This window comes from Patella vulgata, chromosome 2 (assembly GCF_932274485.2).
Source record: "Patella vulgata chromosome 2, xgPatVulg1.2, whole genome shotgun sequence".
Classification (NCBI taxonomy): Eukaryota; Metazoa; Mollusca; class Gastropoda; family Patellidae; genus Patella; species Patella vulgata.
The window spans coordinates 76,575,137-76,595,973 of NC_065880.2; the positions used below are offsets into that span (position 1 = coordinate 76,575,137).

General features: G+C 36.1%; 1 protein-coding gene and 1 long non-coding RNA gene across 3 annotated transcripts; both read left to right on the forward strand.

Moving 5' to 3' along the window:
* The first annotated feature begins 2,841 nt into the window (after nucleotides 1-2,841).
* LOC126811672 (uncharacterized) lies at nucleotides 2,842-5,544 on the forward strand. The gene is made up of 4 exons (XR_007675700.1): nucleotides 2,842-3,017; nucleotides 3,322-3,389; nucleotides 4,774-4,915; nucleotides 5,459-5,544. It is a non-coding gene; the product is annotated as an uncharacterized LOC126811672 (long non-coding RNA).
* Nucleotides 5,545-8,640: 3,096 nt separating this feature from the next.
* Nucleotides 8,641-18,727, forward strand: LOC126811659 (probable serine/threonine-protein kinase DDB_G0283337). Of its 2 annotated transcripts, none has more exons than XM_050537470.2 (6): nucleotides 8,641-8,769; nucleotides 9,696-9,772; nucleotides 11,324-11,695; nucleotides 16,079-16,255; nucleotides 16,546-16,630; nucleotides 17,025-18,727. In XM_050537470.2, the coding sequence occupies exons 2-6, from the start codon at nucleotides 9,703-9,705 to the stop codon at nucleotides 17,491-17,493; spliced, it is 1,173 nt and encodes a 390-aa protein (XP_050393427.1). In that variant the 5' UTR covers nucleotides 8,641-8,769; nucleotides 9,696-9,702; the 3' UTR covers nucleotides 17,494-18,727. The 2 variants fall into 2 exon arrangements, with proteins under 2 accessions (XP_050393427.1, XP_050393428.1); XM_050537471.2 differs by having other exon boundaries at nucleotides 8,658-8,769; nucleotides 9,684-9,772.
* The last annotated feature ends 2,110 nt before the right edge of the window (nucleotides 18,728-20,837 follow it).

Sequence of the window (20,837 nt, forward strand, 5' to 3'; positions counted from 1 at the left end):
ATTAACGACAAGCATAGTCTATATATAAGGGAAATTTTGCTCGGACAGCGGTGTTTCTGTCAACCCTTCATTGAATACCAAAGTTCAAGGGTTCTTTGACGTGCACACCAATATGTACTCAGGACCTTGATTTTTTGTTCCACCCGAAAGACTAGAGGATGTTTCTTTTCAGACCATTCGTCCTGCAGCACTGACGGTGGACAATCCCGGGGACCTTTATCGACAAACACCGGGATCAAACCCGGGCCTTCTGGTTAACTAACCTAGCGCCTTACCTACTGAGTCACAATAAATGTGAGAGTAGAAACCGAATGGAGTGTTAGAAAAAGGAAATGATACGGAAACCAGATACATAGTGCCCGGATGTAATAATCTTGAACTCGACTGGTAGTGATCGACAGCCATATGATAACATAGTATATTTTCTAATACATATCTTCAAGCAATTCTTTAAGTTGGCCTCATGTCAATGTATGATCATGCAACCTTAATAATTTAACTTGCTGAAAGTAAGCGATATATATATATTGGCAAATTCCAACTCTGAAAGTACTATCTGGTATTATTGGTAATAACTGTCATGAATAATAACTGTTTAAATACGCCATTAGATACTATCCTTAGTTTTGGTTAAAATAATTGACTTTTTGACTTTATTAAAGGCTCAATACCACTCTTGTTGTAACTGAATATTATGTCCCAATCTTTATTCCGGTCAACAAATTGTACTATTTTACAATATTCCAATTAATTGATCATACAAATTTCATCTTAACACACCTAATATAAAAAATTGGAAAAATTCAACTAAATGATTTGAAAAGCCTGACGTAAAACTTTTCAAATGTGACTTGGATTTAAAAATATTTTTGAACCCTCTGGACAAGTAAAATAGGATTTAATGGATAATTTACACAACAGGTAGGACACTAACACATCTAGTACTTAGAATAAGGCTATTTTTTTTATTTTCTGGAGCTGTCAAACCCGTATCCAAGACCAATTTAAACAAGAATGGTTATCTTCCTTGGAAAATTCGAGTAAGTTGCGTTTTTTTAAATTGTTCAAAACTGTACATGAACCTTAAATTTACCTAAATTCATTTATTGAAAATAAATATCAAAATATAATATGTCAGTTTCGTTGTGGAACAAGAACGGACCGTGAAAATAGAATTTGTACATGCTGCACATCGAACGCCGTTGAAGACGAATACCACTTTCTCCTCTGTTGCCCAGCATATATAAATTTACGTCGCAAGTTCTTTCATCGCAGATTTTGGTCCTTTCCTTCTTTACATAAATTCAAAAATATTTTAACGAACACCAAACATAAACATATAATCTATTTAGGAAAATATCTATATCAAAGTATGAAATTACGTAATCAATTATTAAACACCCAAAAATGAAACTAAACACCTATTGGGAACTTTTTTGTATATACTGTTGTACTATCTTCATGACATGTTTAGATATTGAATCTACTTTATTTATATATGTATATATTATTTTTTTATTGTATATTATTTTGTATATTATTATTTTATTTTTATATTATGTTCCTTATATTCCTTATATGTTGTGCAATAATCACCAAATATATTCTATGTACCTATGTTGGCTATAGCAAGTGATTTGCTTTGCCTTGAAATAAAGATAAAGATAAAGATAAAGCCAGCAAGAGTGTTACTGTCCCTTTAAATGAAGTCTGATTTTCATAATGATCAAAGGCCATTTGCTATTATAAACGTTCCCCCGGGCAGTGGTGTTACCGTACATCAACTTGTATACAGGACTTCAGTAGCCATACCATAATCTAATGTTTAGAATTGGAGAACAGATTGATACAATGCGAGCTTATTATGTCTTCTCAGATACATCTCGAGCCTGCCGTACCATTAATTGTTCTATTCAGCGATGGCATGATTGTAGTACACGTCTTTCTACAAGCCGAATAAAAAATAGTGAAGTTGATCAGTTACACTTAGATGACCAGTGTAAAGGATTTGTGATTTGCGTTCACCTCTCTTGGATTCTCGGAGGGAATGACAAGGACAGCTGTCGAGTCGTTCGGATGGGACGAAAAACCGAGGCACCGCGTACATATTGGCGTGCACGTAAAAGACCCCTTGGCATTTGGAATTCGATATAAGAGTAGGTTGTAGCGCGGCTGCCCGGGCAAAATTTTTCTCATAGCACACTGTATGGCGTATGCCCGTCTTCATTAGCCCAGTTTAGGGAGGAGAACAGTAGGACGTTAAACCCCATTTCATTTCATTTCATTTCTCTTGAATTCTATGTTGATTTAAGTCGATAAGTTGATCTTGACTCTCGAATTTGGCTTTGGTTGGTTGTATTCTGTGCATTAGTATCACAGACGCACCGCCTGGCACCCCCAGCCCCTGGCACCTCATACAAACACAAGTTGTTATTTCATTAGATGTATTACAGGCACGGGGGTGCTAAAAAGTATAACCACGCCCCTAAGAGTAATTTCGTTTTATGTAACATTGTATACAAAACATTAATACTGAATACTACGCATAGGCAGCCCATTACCTTATGATTGTATTATCGTCTAATTATTAACATATATATTTACAATCATAGAATAAATATGTTTACAGACAGTATAACTGTATACTAGGTCTAAGATTCAATGATTTTAAAAATAGATATTAAAATGTGGATTATACTATATTAACAATGGTTTCATTCAATGTGGGTCTATGTCTTTTTTAATTTCGGTATAGTTATTATAATAACAATTCAATACCCTTTTAAATAATATTGCATACTCGTTGATTTGTTTATATCGCAGTCACTATTTAGTATTGAACAAGCGCGGATCCGGAGAAAATAGTTATTTAATGTTTAACCTCATCTATACTTTATAGACTTCCAGATTTCAAATGGTCCCGTTGGTAATGCTAGGTTCTCAGTTTCATGATTTGCACTGCGGTTGAAATCGTGGTTTTATTGTGGTAATCCTATCAGGTCTTATCATATATTGAGGTAAGTCGTAGCAATCGTGTTGATCGTATCGAAGCGTATCCGAACGTATCTGCACGTACCAGATGGTGGACTCAATAAGGACAATCCTATTGTAACGCATCGCATGACAGTGGGAACCTAGCATAATCTACAGGAGCGTGTCAAATATCCTCGAAAAGAAAGTTTATATATCAAAATTTAAATTGTTTTAAGATAGATTTTTTTTTCTATTTCGGGTTCATTAGAAATATAACTATATCAAATGATATTTTTGATCTAATTATCACCAAATGGATATGTTCTAATTTGTAAGTTATTATTTCAGAGCTGAAATGATGTTGAAACATTTTGGAAGATTTATTCTTGTCATAGTCTGTGTTCCATTCTCTCTAGGTTAGTATTTAGACAACTTTGTTCTGGAAAACATCTGATGGTTAAATGTTATTATTAACATAGTTATTGACATGAAAACGACACGAAATCAAAGGACTGTCTTAAGACAGACGAGAAGATCCGTGGAATGTCGAGCCTTCAGGCCGAGGAATTTGGATCGTTGTTAATCATTTAATTCTGCCTTTGTCCCTAACAATACAAATAGCAAAGGTAGATTAATTAGTGAGTTAATGGGAAAAAAATTAACTAAATTGGTTTTTATAATTATACAATGGGCTACAGTGAGTAACTGATTCTGAACTCTTTTTTTACAGAACTTGTTAGGCAAGCATGCAAAGGATCAATATTCAATAATTGTGTCACAAATAGACTACAACGCGAAGTTGGGGAACACATCGATATCAAAATCACATTTTACGTCTTTGCAAATGCATCTCTTGCATGCAGTACCGTTAACTGTACGATTCACGTGTGGAGCTCCACATGGGCCCTGGCTGTTTCATATTGGCGAATAACAAACAAAGGAACTTCATTCATTCGGTGAGAGCTTGTATCATCATTTGACGTTGAACAATTCGATTTCCAGTAATGGTAACATTTAGTGACTATCGGTAGATTATTGACTTTTATCTACACTATGTCGTATCTAGTCTCCTAATCTTTAACATACGGAGGGCCTGGGACTGTTGTCAATATATGCAGAAAAGTTCCATTGCCCAAGCGTAACCGGGAGTTTGTTGTTTTTTATATTATGGTTCATTATCCAGTATTTTTCGCCAAGTCAAGTAAGAGTTGCGCCCCTCCCGCAATAAATCCCACAATTCTTGCATTATTATAAACAAACATCAATCGTGATGACGAATTAGGGTTACCGGTAATTAAAAAAGAAAAAACATAGATATGGCCCATGAAGAGAGAAATTTTACAATAAAGTGTTAGATATTGAACTGGCAATGTAAACAAATGGATTTTCTGGAATGACATTCTGAAATTAATTTCATGGGCGTCGACATCTTGGTTTAGGACTAGCTACCTCCCTTAGACTTTGTTTATGATAATGTGAAAGACAGGGTAATCTAGCCAATGAACTATTATAGTCAAATGTTGACAACGCATCCAGACTAATATTCGCAGAATATTTTTCTGGATTATAGAGACTATGTCGTATCCTACCTAACCAAACTTGTCTCCGTAAGACCGCAATGGAATCAGGAAAATCGAAAAGATGAATGCACCACGTAAATCGGCATAAACAAAGCTTTTTATCTACAAATGTCGCACGAAAATTCCGAGCTTTGAGAATTGGCACCAAAGCTTATGTATGCACTCTCTTCGTTAACATTTGTAGGGTAATCAGCATGTTATTATATGTACACTTTTTCAGTACCAATAACAGTATCTTCACAACCTGACGCAGGAGCGAACGGGCGTATTAATGATTTCCTCGACCACATTACCAACTTTACAATCAACAGACCAAAATGAAAGTAACCATGGATCACCACGTCGTGACATAAATACTCAAGGTACTGATTTTGGGTTCAACAACGACAGTGTATTGCGCCCTTTAGCCAAGGTGTCTCAGTGATAAATGTGCTTACGTTCTCTGATGAGGTTTCCCTGCCTTCTTAACTGGTAACAGAAAACGCCTCTGTCCGGAAAACAATTACATCATAGCACAATGCATAATTTGGAAATGGAATTTTCAGGCATGGTTTTCCCTTGTCAGTGGTGCAGGACGAAGGGCCGGACAAGGACAGCTGTCTAGTCGTTCGGATGCGACGAAAATAACCGAGGTCCCATGTATACATTGGTGTGCACGTAAAATATCCTTTGGCAGTTGAAATTCGATATAAGAGTAGGCCTAGCGCTGCTGTCCGGGAAAAATTTCCCTCAAACCCCATTTCATTTCATTTCATTTGGCGTGATTCTACTGCATTTACAATAACGTTTCCTAGTCCAAACTTTCATCCACTGTTTCGGTCGATAATAGAAAGGTATTTGATATATTTTGATCATTTAATTAATGTTTATGTATGACGACCTTGATATTGTAATATATATTTCAGATTGGTCTTTAATTATTGGCAGTGTTGTAGCATCTCTGATACTCATTACATTGGTAATCGTTATTGTTACAGATCAGCATTAAACGGTAAGACTTATTGAACTCTTTTGCAAGATGGACATGAAATTGATAACTTCCTTATTATACTATTCAAAAAAAGTAGGGGGTATTTGATATTTAAGTGTTATTAAAGTCACCTAATGAAACTGACGAAGAAACAAATGACAAAATGAAATGAAGTTCACATTCATCGATTTATTCCAAATGATCGTTAGACTAAGTAAGGCACAGACTGACCATTATAAGGGTAAAATGATACCCGGGGTCAAACAGCAAAGTTACCACAGCATCACAACCAAGTCAGTAACCGGTAAATCCTCCTCTGTTTGCCAAACAAGCATTGATCCGACGTGGCATACTCCTAATGAGACGTCTAAGGTCATTTTGGTCCAGATTGTCCCATTCCTGTTGCAACGCAGCAGCAAGTTCTTGGACATTGGCAGGACGTTGTTGACGTTGATGTAACCTCTGTCCAAGCATGTCCCGGACATGCTCGATGGGGGAGAGGTCGGGACTCAGTGCTGGCCAAGGTAATGTGGTTATGTTCTGTTGTTGGAGGTAACCTGTAACGATCCTGGCCCTGTGACATCTTGCGTTGTCATCCTGGAAGATGAAACGGCGGCCATGACGTCGTGCGAACGGCACAACATGGACTGCCAAGATGTTGTCCCGGTAGTACTGGCCTGTAACACGCCCTGCAACAACATGTAAAGCTGTTCTTCCAGCAACAGTGATGCCTCCCCACACCATAACAGAATCACCCCCAAATCGATCATGTCTGATGACGTTAACGTCTTGGAAGCGCTCGTTTCGACGACGCCACACACCCCTACGTCTGTCCAAAAAATCAACAGTGAACCTTGACTCATCTGAAAACATCACATTGCTCCAGCGTCGATTATCCCAGTGTTGACGATCCCTACACCAACGACGTCTTGCCTGAATGTGATGATCTCTCAAACAAGGGATCACGCGAGGACGTCGGGCGCGAAGGTGACCCCTATGCAGTCGATTCCGAATCGTCTGGCCACTCACTCTCACACCAGTGTCTGTTTGAAGACGAGCGCTGATCTGATTTGCTGTGATGACACGATTTCTCAAGGCCAAGGTACGGATAAATCGATCCTGGGCTTGAGTTGTCGCCCTTGGTCGACCTTAGCGTGGTCTGTCCTGTACAGATTGTGTATCACGGTATCTGGACCATAGCCTGCTTATGACAGACTGAGAAACATTCATCGTCCGCGCCACAACCGCCTGTGTTGTGCCGATCTGTAGCATGCCAAGGGCACGTAACCTTTCATTTTGGGTAAGCCGACGCATATCAAAATTTGTTTTCTGGTCACTAAAACAATTAAACTGATGTTTCCACCCTGGAATTCAATGCCACAATGACTGTAACATTCAAAGTCAGAGTCGTGCAAATCGTGGGTTGGACCCCCATGATGATCCCAAGCATCACCTGCATTCCATGCGGTAGCTATTGGTGCGTTTGGGCGTCACATGTAACTGGAAATGTTTCTTCTGTTAGGTTCTATAGTGACTTTTTTCGTAGTCATTTGCATATTTTAGTATTATGCCCCCAAAATCAAATATCCCCTACTTTTTTTGAATAGTATAGCTCTGCACCAATATGCTATATTTAAATTGTACCAAGAAAGTGATGTTTCCCCCTGCTTTTAATCTAATTCGAACTGCCAGGGTTTATTTTACGTACACACCAACGTGTGAACGACACCTCTATTACCCATCCCACCCGAGCTACTACACGTTTTTCCGTGCCATGTCCGCCGTCCTGCAGCATTGCGGCCACTGGCAGGAGGATATCACGCTGATAAATCCGTACCATTAACTACAGGTAAGATTTGCAAATAAACACTTTAGTATAGTGTTAATAGTGGACAAGACAATATACCAGATTTGTAACAAGTGTAAAATAAGTCTTTGTTATATATATATATCACAAAGGCGGGCATTTGTTATAAAGAAAGGGGTACATCTGTCACTGACACAGTGTACGAAACACCATCTGATTTTGTCAATGACGCATCGACCTATACCGATTTAAACTCAGATGGGAATATGGGCGGAAACAATGAAGTTGGTAATCAAACTGGTAGTGAAGACCAGCCTAATTATGTAAATGTCCCTCGTTTAAGTTAGTAAAACCATTGTTGGTTTAGTTGTAAATGATCCCCCCCCCCCGCCCTCCAATCAAGGTTGTAATTACGACAATAGCAAAACATCCATAATATTAGGAACTTCAGACCGGAAAAATTCTGAATAAATGTTTTATTTAGTCCATATCTTTCTCGACATCTCCAAAAGATTCTTAATGAATGAATGAATGAATGAAATATGAAACTTTTGATTGTGGTATGTACATAAACATATAGCCATCTAATAATTTGATCATACGTTACCTTTTTCACATGTTTTCAATATATATTTATTTTGTATTTTAATGGAGATGGGTCAATAGGCTTCTGCCTGTTCTCCAATCTAGTTTCTGTGAATAAATATTGTTTAAAAAACATTGTTCAATTTTAATTGTATTTCATCGTTATTGGTGTTGGATAAAAGAGACAGATACTAAAAATTATTTATCTTACAAATCATGTCATTCTCGTAACATACATGTACAAGTGATTTTTATTCAATGTTTGAAAAAAATATTGTAATTTCTAATCAGTTATGTTCGGTGAAATACCTGAACAGTTCAAAATTAACAGTAGTCGTTCACGCTTGCTTAGTGCATTTTACACGTTTTTTAAATTATTATTTTGACTTTTGTGAATCAGCCTTTACTTATTACTTCCACATTATGTGGTCATTACAAAACGGCATACGAAACTTTAGGGTACACGACTCGGGTGCTGATTAAAAAGAAAGTTAGTTGTGTCTTATATGTCGGATATTATAGTTTCACGGCAAGATAACAACATCAATTTTGGTTGAAATTGGTCAACATTGAGTTATAGTTTGTGTTTTTAATTTAAAATATTATGCAAATATTGAGTTAAAGACTTAGCTCCTCTTACGTTCTACTTTCCTGCATACTGCTTGCTTCGTGACTTGTTATTACATGTCTTTCTAAAATAGTATACTTCCAGGTAGAACGTACAACAAAATACCCATAACACTTGACATAATATTTGTGGTGATACTCACTGTACCGGCAGGTCAAGAGAAAAGGAAATTGGATTGTTACCTTAATAATATTCAACCTGTACCAGGTGCAAAGACGACGGAAAGGTATGTAATGTTTGGTGTTACCAGGAGAAGATGTGTTTAAGAATAAGTTTTACTCTGAAATGCGACACACATCTTTCAAATGGTTTAACATGGACTAAATTAAAGTAGCAATAGAAAATGGCCACTGCTGTGGAATTGGTTTAAAAGTTGATTAAAGTCGATAAGTTGATTTTGACTCTCGATTTTGGCTTTGGTTGGTTGGTTGTATTCTGTGCATTAATATCACAGAAGCACCTCGAAGCAACTGCCTGGCACTCCCCGACCCCCACGAGCCTATTTAAGTTTTGTCTTGCCAAGATCATAAAAACACAAGTTGTTATTTCATTACATATATTAAGTAGTATAACCATGCCCTTAAGCGTAACTTTATTTGTACAGCATTGTATATAAAACTTTAAGTTGAATACTGTGTGTAGACAATATATTACCTGATAATTGCATTACCGTCTAATTATTCACATGTATATTTAGAAACACAGAATAAATATGTATTCAAACAACTGTATAATAAGGCTAAGATCCAATGATTATAAAAATAGATATTAAAATGTGGATTATACTATATTAACAATGCTTCAATTCAATGTTGGTCTAGGTCTATTTAATTTCGCTATACGATATACATAAACAATTCAATACCCTGTTAAATAACATTGCATACCCATTAATTCGTTTATATTACATCGTTAAATATCGCAGTCACTCTTTAGAATTTAACAAGCACCGATCCGACGAGAACGGTTATTTAAAGTTTAACCTCATCTACTCAGGCGTCCAGATTTCAACTGGACCCGTGCGCAGGCTATAGAAGCGAAGAAAGACGAGGATGTATTAATATTCAACAGAAATATAACTATTTCAAACAAATTTGTTGATCTTTACCACCAAAAGGATAATTATTATTTATTTGTAAGTTTTTATTTCAGAGCTGAAATGATACGGAAAAATTTTGGAAGATTTATTCTTGTCATAGTGTGTGTTCAATTCTTCGTAGGTTCTGAAGGTTAGTAATTAGACAATTGTATCCTGTAAAACACGACGTACGTAGACTAAGCAGTAAACTAATTGACGATTTATTAGAAGACAATAAAGTAACTGGATTGTTATAATGGTTATCTCCCACACTTAGACAGCCATTGTCTGCGATGTTACCGCGGTGAAAGTGGACGTTAAATAAAGCTGTGTCATACACTTAGATAGTCATATCTTAGAAACTCATATCTCAGACAGTGAAGTAAGGGATTAATTAATACAATCCCTATATCTTTAATGAAATAGTCCTAATCGGTACATTCCACTCAGTTAATCAGGAGGTGTGTTGATTAGAAAATCTTTGAAATTATGTCTGTGCTCATTAAAATTTCCACATATGTGGAATGAAAAGGCATAGTTAGTTTTGTTTCTTGGAAAGTAATTAAAACAATGATTTTTTGATTTTTTTTTTTTTTGGGGGGGGGGGGGTGTGAATTATTTATGGTTTACAATGTTTTAATTACTTTCAGTAAAATATTTTTCAATCAACTGTGATTAACGGAGTGAACACACTAATTAGGATTATTCCATTATAGCTATAGGGATAGTATTAAAAGAGCTAAATCGCTAATATTTGGGACCTAATATAATAATTATATGAATGTAAATAAACTGATTTAAATTCAGTCGTTTCCGTTTTTACTCTAATTTCGAAGCAGTTATGTTCGGCGAAATACGCCAGAATTCTCAATCGATTGGCAATCACTAGCGCCTGTTTATTCCAGTCTACACTGATAGTATTTATTGTATATGCTTTCCAGATAAAAATATGGGGTCACCGTTTGACATGACTTGTGGAATATGTCTAACCTCGTTCTTCCGAGTCGCTTGTTACAAATTGCACTGAAACGCATCATCGTGTACCAATCGTAAAATGTTTATTTTGTCTTAAACATGCATTATGCAAGAGCAAAATCTGCTTATTACAAGTCTTTCTTTAGGCCTGAAATGTTATCTAAATTATCAATTAGACATTAATTAACTTATCCAGACCATAATAAACTCTCGATGTCAAGGTTAGCCTTCGATGTTGGCTGGATTAGATTCCTATATGCCGCTAACGGCTATTGATAATTAAATCAACAAAAGTGGATAATCGAGACTATGCTGTTTATATTAATGATTTTAGTAATGATGACCGAGACCATGCAAAAATTTCACCCGCTTCTTTCTCGGCTCATAGTGGATCAATTTGACTGAAATTTTCAGAAATTACCTTTACACTATCTAGTTTTTAACTATTATAGCGAGAACTGCCATCTCTTTATCTTATCTCCTATAATGTATCTTTAAATATTGAATATCAGAAGCCCATCTTTTCCCGGTAAGATCGCAAGATCAATGTTGATTTAAATTGACAAATTGTTCGTGTTTTCATTGTCGAAGGTTTGGGATGATATTGGGTTAGAAACTTAGCTACTTTAATTAATCCCCTACCTCACTGTCTGAGTTTTGGGAGATAACCAATAGGCTATAATATGTAATACAGTGAGTGGCTGATTCTTAATTTCTTTATTTACAGGACTTGATAGACAAGCATGCAAAGGACCACAAATCAATAATTGTGCCACAGATAGACTACAGTGCGAAATTGGGGAACATATTGATATCAAGTACAGGTTTTACGTCTTTGTAAATACATATCGTACATGCAGCACCATTAATTGTCCTATTCAGCCGTGGCATGCTTGTAGTTTTGACCTTTCTATATGCCGAATCTCATTTAGTGCAGCTGACCGGTTAAAGTTAGATGATCAGTGTAATGGGAAAAGGAATTGTAATTTGCTGTCACCCATCTTGAACTCTACATATTGCAATACAACAACCACGAGAAGTGTATGTTTTAATGGATATCAGCAGAATGGTTATTTAATAATATACGATTGTGAACAAGGTATTGTACATGCAATTTTCTTTTTATACGCCCACATTTTCATGTGGACGTATATTGTCGTCGCCCCTGTCCGTCCGTCCGTCCACAATTTGTTTGTGGACTCTCTACAGGTCACAATTCTTGTCCGATTTTGACGAAACTTGAAATATATCTTTATCCCAAAAAGAAAGTCTCGCCTGCTTTCGATATTGGCATGTATCGGATCGAAACTTCATGGATTATGGGCCCTGTTTGTACGAAAAATCGCGTTTTTAGCTTGTGGACCCTATAGAGGTCACAATTTTTATCCGATTTTGTTGAAACTTGAAATGTAAGTTTATAACCCAAAGATCTCAGTTCCTTTCGATATTCGCGCATATCGGACTGTAACTTCCTGAATTATGGCCCCTGTTTGTACGAAAAATCGCGTTTTTAGCTTGTGGACCCTATAGAAGTCATAATTTTTATCCGATTTAAAAAACCGTATTATTATATCACCGTTACACCCTAAGGACGACTGAGTTCGAATTTCGTGAAAATCGGCCAAAAATTGACAGACAAATGGCCGCCGTTCGTTCTCAAATAGCGTAAAAATATGGTATATCAAGGTTGTGGACCCTATAGAGGTCACAATTTTTATACGCCCACATTTTCATGTGGACGTATTATGCCGTCGTCCCTGTCCGTCCGGACGTCCGTCCGTCCGTCCGTCCGTCCACAATTTGTTTGTGGACACTCTACAGGTCACAATTCTTATCCGATTTTAACGAAACTGGAAATATAGGTGTATCTCCAAAAGATCTCGGCTGCTTTCGATATTGGCATGTATCGGATCAAAACTTCATGGATTATGGCCCCTGTTTGTACGAAAAATCACGTTTTTGGCTTGTGGACCCTATAGAGGTCACAATTTTTATCCGATTTGGTTGAATCTTGAAATGTAAGTTTATAACCCAAAGATCTCGGTTCCTTTCGATATTCGCGTATATCGGACCGTAACTTCCTGAATTATGGCCCCTGATTGTACGAAAAATCGCGTTTTTAGCTTGTGGACCCTATAGAGGTCATAATTTTTATCCGATTTAAAAAAACGTATTATTATATCACCGTTACACCAAAAGGACGACTGAGTTCGAATTTCGAGAAAATCGGCCTAAAATTGACAGACAAAATGGCCGCCGTTCGTTCTCAAATAGCGTAAAAATATGGTATATGAAGGTTGTGGACCCTATAGAGGTCACAATTTTTATCCGATTTTGTTGAAACTTGAAATGTAAGTTTATAACCCAAAGATCTCTGTTCCTTGCGATATTCGCGCATATCGGACCGTTACTTCCTGAATTATGGCCCGTGATTGTACGAAAATTGCATTTTTAGCTTGTGGACCCTATAGAGGTCATATATCCGATTTAAAAAACCATATTATTATATCACCGTTACACCATAAGGACGACTGAGTTCGAATTTCGTGAAAATCGGCCTAAAATTGACAGACAAAATGGCCGCCGTTCGTTCTCAAATAGCGTAAAATTATGGTATATCAAGGTTGTGGACCCTATAGAGGTCACAATTTTTATCCAATTTTGTTGAAACTTGAAATGTAAGTTTATAACCCAAAGATTTTGGTTCTTTTCGATATTTGCGCATATCGAATTGTAATTTCCTGAATTATGGCCCTTGATTGTAGGAAAAATCACTTTCTTTTTAGCCTGGTTTTGTTTGTTTTGTAAAAATGTGCCCACAGAATTTGTGCAAAATGTGCAGAGACGTGTATTTCGCTTCTCTCTTTTTAATATTTCAAGGCTTCCCTAATATTCTGTTTTTAGAAAAATATGAAACTAAACTATTACAATAAAGTTAGTATGTGCTCTCTGAGCCATTATTGACACAGACAAGGAATTAACTTCATCCTTCATCACATTCATAAACTTTAAAAATCAAAACATAATCATGGAGACAACACTGTCGTTTAAGATCGCAAATTTCCGGAGTACGATACTTTTCATCATTTTGAATAATTATGTTTTAAAAATCCAGAGGTAGCTTTATCCGGTACCAAATCAAAAGGAAAATAACTTATTATTACTCGAATGTTTTAGAAACTTCTGTTTTAGGGAACGGACCAATAATCAGTAATCTTTAGTTGATAAGCAATTAAAATACTGCACTGCAAATGTGTCTTTGATCAAACCGCCGAAGATCTGAATGTCGAATGAAAGGGACAGGAATGACATTAATTGTACAATCGGAAACTTTAAGTTGTTATTTGATCATACTTCATTGACATTGAACCGCCTAGTAAATGCACACACGTGAACAAGCATGCACGGGGAAACATGTACAATATTAAACGAAAGAATTATATTCAAACTTCATTTTTAACCATTTCTTGCATCTTTTATCATAAACTTTTAGAAATATTATACAAATCTTTATATGACACCCAATATAGTTAAGCACAGGTAGCATATATTATTGTAAAAGACAATTACACAATATACATGTCAAATAATAAACAACAAACGTATAATACCTCAGTAATTTTTAAGATTTAAAAAGTCCAATTTAAGACGAAATATTACACACTGGAATACAACTCTCAAGAAATATTTCGAATACAATAACCAATACACATGGAAGTGGGTAACCCATCTTGACAAAATACAAAAGTGCACGTCACACTGACCCCATCTGTGATGCTCATGGGGTTTCATGTGTTTTAGAAAGTAAACACCTGTCTGTCTTTATAAGGTAACATAACTTTGAAAGCTATTTCTTATTGCATGGACAGCATACAGTATAATGTCCGATATTGTTCTCGTATAGTGTTGACCTAGGTGGATGACTGCATGGTTTCGTACTCATAAATAAAATGAAATGGCATGGGGTTTAACGCCCTACTGTTCTGCTCCGACTGGGCTAATAAAGACGAGCATACGTCATAAGTGTACTGTAATGGAAATTTTGCCCGACAGCGGCGCTACGACCTACTCTTATATCGAAATCCCACTGCTAAGGGATATTTACATGCACGTCAATGTGTACACGTGGCCTCGGTTTTTCGTCCATGCCGGAAAATCCTGATGAACTTTCTCGGGAACGAACCCGCGACCTCCAGACTAGCGAGCCATAGTCTTACTCACTTAGCCACCGTGGCTCCCTCGGACTTGTACTAGACATCTTTGATTTAGGTAAAAATGGTGGATATAATTAAAGTGTAGATTTGAATTGGTATAGACCTACAATTAAAACTTGAGATTCGCAGACATCGCCAATGTTGAGCCAAACACGAAACTCTAGTTAGTAAACAAACCGAGATACGCTTAGCATTTCGAGACGACATTGAATGGTGTAGATAACACACCAAATCCAGCCTAATTCTAATTGTATAAAAAAAATGTTTATTAAATCAATCCCAATACAAAACGCTTAACTCCTTTACAGTACCCACTTCATCTGAACAACCTATGGTTGAACCAAGAGTATCGGTGTTAAGTCAATTCTTGTCTTCGACTCCATCAAGCAAATCAACAAGACGGAGTGCAACTGAAGCGTCAAAATCTGAAAGGGATACCTCGGGTATAATTGAAACCATATTATTATGTTTATATGTATCGACACATTATCTTTATGTATACTATGACAGACTGAAACATAAACCGTACAGGCATACTACCAAACAAATATACAAGAAACAAATAAATAGCACTGCGACAGGGTGATAAAATCAAAGAAAAATCACATGATCTCAAACAATTTCTGCAGACTTTCGACGGACATGCCAAAAAAGGGTTTTCACTGGATTCACAGGTCCAAGTAATGTCGATGTCCATTACCAATTTACACGGAGGAGGAGAGGGATTAATTGAACCAAATGTTGGTCACAAAATAGTCTAGTTTGTGTCGCGTGGACGTTAAAAACCCATCTCTCTCGCACTCTCTCTCAAGGATCGGGAATAATACACACAAATATTGAACGCAATGTCCGATAAACTGCTAGTTAAAATAGCTTTATGTGACAAATCATAAAAAGACTTTTAAATTCCGAGTTTTTCATGCATAACCATAAGGCTATATGTTCGAGGTTAAATTCTACAATACTATGAAAAATAACCCCTACATTTAACTACAATCGGTACTACAGTATTATATCTGGCAACTACTACAGTATTATATCTTGCAAATACTACAGTATTATAAGTGGCAAATACTACAATACTATATCTGGTAAAATGCTACAGTATTATATCTGGCATAATTATACTGCAGTAATACATCTGGTAAATACCACAGTATTATAACCAGTAAATACTATACTTCAGTATTATATCTGTCAAATAAGACAGTATTATACCTTTAAACACTTATTTCCATTTGAAAAAAATATCCCAACTATTATTTCAGTGTCCAGTACAATATCATCTGAGCAACCTTATGTCGAATCAACAACACCAGAGGTTAAGAAGGTATCGGTAACAACTACCTTATTCAGTAATATCCTGTTCCATTCGTCGACTCCAGCGTTCAAATCAACATTAAAGAATGACAAAGAAGCTTCAAGACGTGGCAAAGATACCTCAGGTATTATCATTTAAACAAGATTTTCAATTTGTTTTAGTGTATTTGTTATGTAAAATACTTCCCTGAGATCCGCAAAATTTTCTGTATCAAAATGACATATTGTTTTAGTCAATCCACTTAACTGTGTTTAAAGCATGGAAGAATTGTTCTAGGGACCTAAGGTGAGACAAATACCTTAAAAACACGTAAGATCATTTTACGTCTTGCATTTTCAACATTATGCAATGCGATGAGAAGTGGTTGGCTCTTTTTTAATTCTGTATTACTTATGACTTGTATTCATAATTTAGAGACGTCAATGATTATTGGAAGTGTTGTAGGAAGTTTTCTACTAATGGTACTGGTAATTATCATCGTTATCATTATCGTCAGACGGTAAGACAATTATTAACGCTCGTGTTTCGATTTAAAACAGCATCACGGTAAAAGGTGGAAATCTAAGTGTAGAACCAGCTTACGACGATCTTCTAGGCTGAGAAACAATTTGGATTCCATCCATTTTCAGAGAAAATCTAATACCCAATTTTAATTGAATAATGAACACTATAGTTGCTTACGGAAATCTCTACTCCATGGTCAGTGACAAGGCCGGGTTGTATAGTCATCTAAAAACCAGATTAAAATATCGCGTATTCAAACGGTATTATATAATTGTGTCATGCATTATGAATTTGTGGGTGGTAAACTGTGCATATTCAAAACTGGGCTAAAGTATATATCAATTGTCTGTAGAATCGTTGGTATTGATGAAAACCGGTATCTATTTCAGAAAGAAGTCTGATGTTGCTCGCAGTACAGGCGTCTCTAACCCAGGATACGAAACACCAAGTTTGCGAAATAACACCCGTGAAAATTCTCAATTCACAACCAATGAGTATACTCTTCTTCATGGTGTCCAACGCAATAACTTCCATGGCGTGGGCGGTAATTATAATCACGCCATGTCCAATGCTGATGATCACGCAAGAATTATAACGCATGATGACTTCACCCACCCGTACGATAACAATGACAGTAACAGGGGAGTAAGACAGGGCGGTATATTAGTAAATGACGACTTTAACCATATTGGTAATAATAACCATTCTGATGGACAAAGGGAGAGTACTCGTATACCTGTGCAAGATGACGGTAACTACAACCATATCGGTGACAATGAAAGCGAAATTGTAAATCGAAAAAATTATAATCATATTGGTGAAAGCGGGTGCGATAGTGGCGCGCATTACGAACTATAGCTACAGGCGTTGTTGATTCAGATAAAAATGTCCAATGTCAATTGGCCCAGGAAGTCGTTCAATATGAGTTGGCGAAAAATCCAGACCATCCAAAGGGAGGTAACCCCAGCTGTAGTGTAGATCATTATAATTATTAAAGTTTATTGTGTTGGTAAAAGTGTCGTATGTAATCGGGAAGTAGTATTAGACATAAGAATTCACATTAATTAATTAAATATTTATTCCATTAAAAGTTTATGTTATTTTGCTGTTTTAGATAATAATTATGAACCTAAAAACTATGAAAGACCTAACATCTCTTTATTCGGTGTTCTTAATTCTTTTGTCTTATCAGATTTGTAAATTGTATCTTTGTTTAATTTAATTTTATTTTAATATAATGATTAAATTTATTTGGAAAATCAAAAATTTCATTTACATTTCATCAGAAACATAAAACGAAAGACCATTTCTCCAAATTCATCTAACCTGAATATTATGACGACAGAGGAAGCTGGTTGTGGCCTAACAAACGGCTGTACCAAATGATAAATGACAGTATATTTAGCTACACTATAGGTTCTTTGATGATATACATTCTTCCTTGTAATGTAAAGATTTATATAATAATTATTGAACTCTTTATATAATTGTAAACAATGTACTTATAATTTTGTTAATTAATAAGATGAATTATGCTACAATCGTTTCAGATTGATAGAACGAAGTTTATCACCCAATAATACATTCTACAGTAGATATCGCTTGTGTGATAAATTCCATAATGAATTTGATTGGTTAGTTGAAAAAGAACTACTTTTTTTTAATTTTCAAAGAACAGTTCAATTTTTATTAAAAGTATTTTCTTTTTTTTACTTTATCGACGTATGTTGTTATTTTTCGATATCAAAAAAGACCCGTAGGAGATTCTCTCACTATATATATACCGACCTTAGTTTATTAAACACTGCATTGGTTATTTTGATAACCGTACATGTCGTGTAAATATTTTCCTCTGTGTTTTGAATAGGTTGTTTTCAAGTAAATTCCATATAAAACATATATGCACATCGTTACTCGATGGAAACTTGATTATTGGTATAGACAAGCTAATCTTTGTCAAGGGGTACTCTATGTTCAGTACAATTTGTTTTCAAGGTATACGTACTATTATTATGTAAATAAGTTTATTTCATAACGGTGTTTTTTGGCATGTACCTTTAAATGTTATTAATCACAGTCGAAGTATACCTTTAGCAAAAATTCCTATAGTCCGGTGGCTGAAGGGGGGGGGGGGGGTCGCCAAAAGAGCTGTGAATTTATGAGAACAAGTTTTTCTAGACCAGTTGTTTGCGTAGATTCCGAATCTGTGTGGTGAGCAGGCGTTTGATGGGGCGTTTTTAGAGATATAGGGGGTCAAATGTCTACAATGGGGGGTGGGGGAATGTCATTATGTTGACATAATATATTAATAAAACATAAATTTCTAGGACTGCTCATCTATTAATAAGTGTTTATGATGCCCCTGGACAACTGTTTTGATTTATGGGGAGGTGGGTGGGGGTAGCAGGTGTGGAGGGATAGGGTGGGGATAAAGTTGGCGGGGAAATGAGTTCACGTTGATTTAAATGATTATTTTCTAAGAGCTTGATGAAACATCTCTAAATATGTTTATAAGATTTCTATTGTATGGGGATGGACGCCGGGGTGGGTGCCCGCCGTGTGTGTGTGTGTGTGTGTGGGGGGGGGTGCGGTGCGGGTGATGGCGGGTGGCAACATGTATTTTTGTGGACAGAAATCATTTCGTTCATAATTGAGCTTAAAGTGGTATCTCGTTAGCGTTTTCATTCAAAATATTAAATTGTAATGGTACTTTTCAAGAGATCTGGAAATGTAAATCAAAAACACATTAACTCAGAGATATGTTTAGTTGTTAGTTTATTCTTTGTCTTCATCAGAAGATTCAAAATCAAAAGTTCATATGAGCGAGATAAATATTTTCTTGGTTGCTGGCCAACAACTCGCATATCCTTTGGATATGCTTCAGAAACCAATTCACATTGTAAATCTTCATTCCAGCCATGCAGCAAAGCAAAAGACCACGTATACGACAAGGTGGTAATAAAGAAAGGTCTGTTATTTTTTCACCCAGAAAATCTTTTTTCTAGCGTCGTCTTTCCCGATATTTTCTACCTTTGCCCGTCTCATTATCGATCAAAATTTGTACATTTGGATCATCATTTGCGAGCGAAGAGAATGATTGGGATATCTATTTCGCCCGAGCAAGAACGCAAAATACAATTTGTTTCAGCACCTCCATTAATTTGCAATGCGAAGAGGAGTAGGTAAGATATTTTGGTGTCCTCGTGGTTGGTTGTCAGTTCTAGGATATTCCCGACACTTTCAATACTAATCTTGATATTTTTTGATCCAATCAAGATTAGTATTGAAAGTGTCGAGAATATCTCGGCCTACATGCTTTCAGTGGTAATGACTATCTGTCTTTCTTTTTCAAGATAATTCCAACTTTCTAACAATTTTTAAAGAGCTGGGATAGACAAATGATGCTTCTGATGACGTAATTGCTGGTTTAGAAAAAAATGTTTGTACATGTAACTTGTACGGCGAATACCGACTTACATCAGTAGATGACGCTAGAAGAAGTATCTTCTGGAGAAATTTTAATTGTGATGAAATATAACAATACTTTCTTTTTTTATTACCATCTTGCCCGAGTAGTCTTTTGCTTCACATTAAACGCAATAATTATGTTGCAGCAATATGGAGACAGGTTGCAAAATTAATGATCGAACAAGATGATTCTGCGATACAAGGCTGGAATGAAGATTTACAATGTGAATGGGTATCTGAAGCATATCCAATAGATATACAAAGGCTGTTGATCAGCCATCAAGAAGATATATATCCCGCACATATTATAAGAATAAACTAATATCTAAACATGTGTTTTTCATGTACATTTCCAGATCTCTCGAAAAGTACCATTATAATTTAATATTTTGAATGACGATATTGGCACTGAACGAAAACTCGAGAAAACACTTTTCAGGTCAATTTTGAACCACGTGGTTTCTGTCCCCCAAAATACATTTACCCTCCCCCATACAATGGTAATCGTATACACATATTTAGAGATGTGCAGTGGAATTAAAAAGTAATGTTTTTACCAAGCTCTAAGAAAATCATCAACGTGAACCCACTTCCCGCCAATTGTACCCCCCCGCCCCAATCCATACACGCACACCTGCTACCCCCACCCCACCTCCCCACAAAACAAAACAGTTGTCCAGGGGCATTATAAACACTTATTTAAAGATGGGCAGTCCTAGAAATTTATGTTTTAT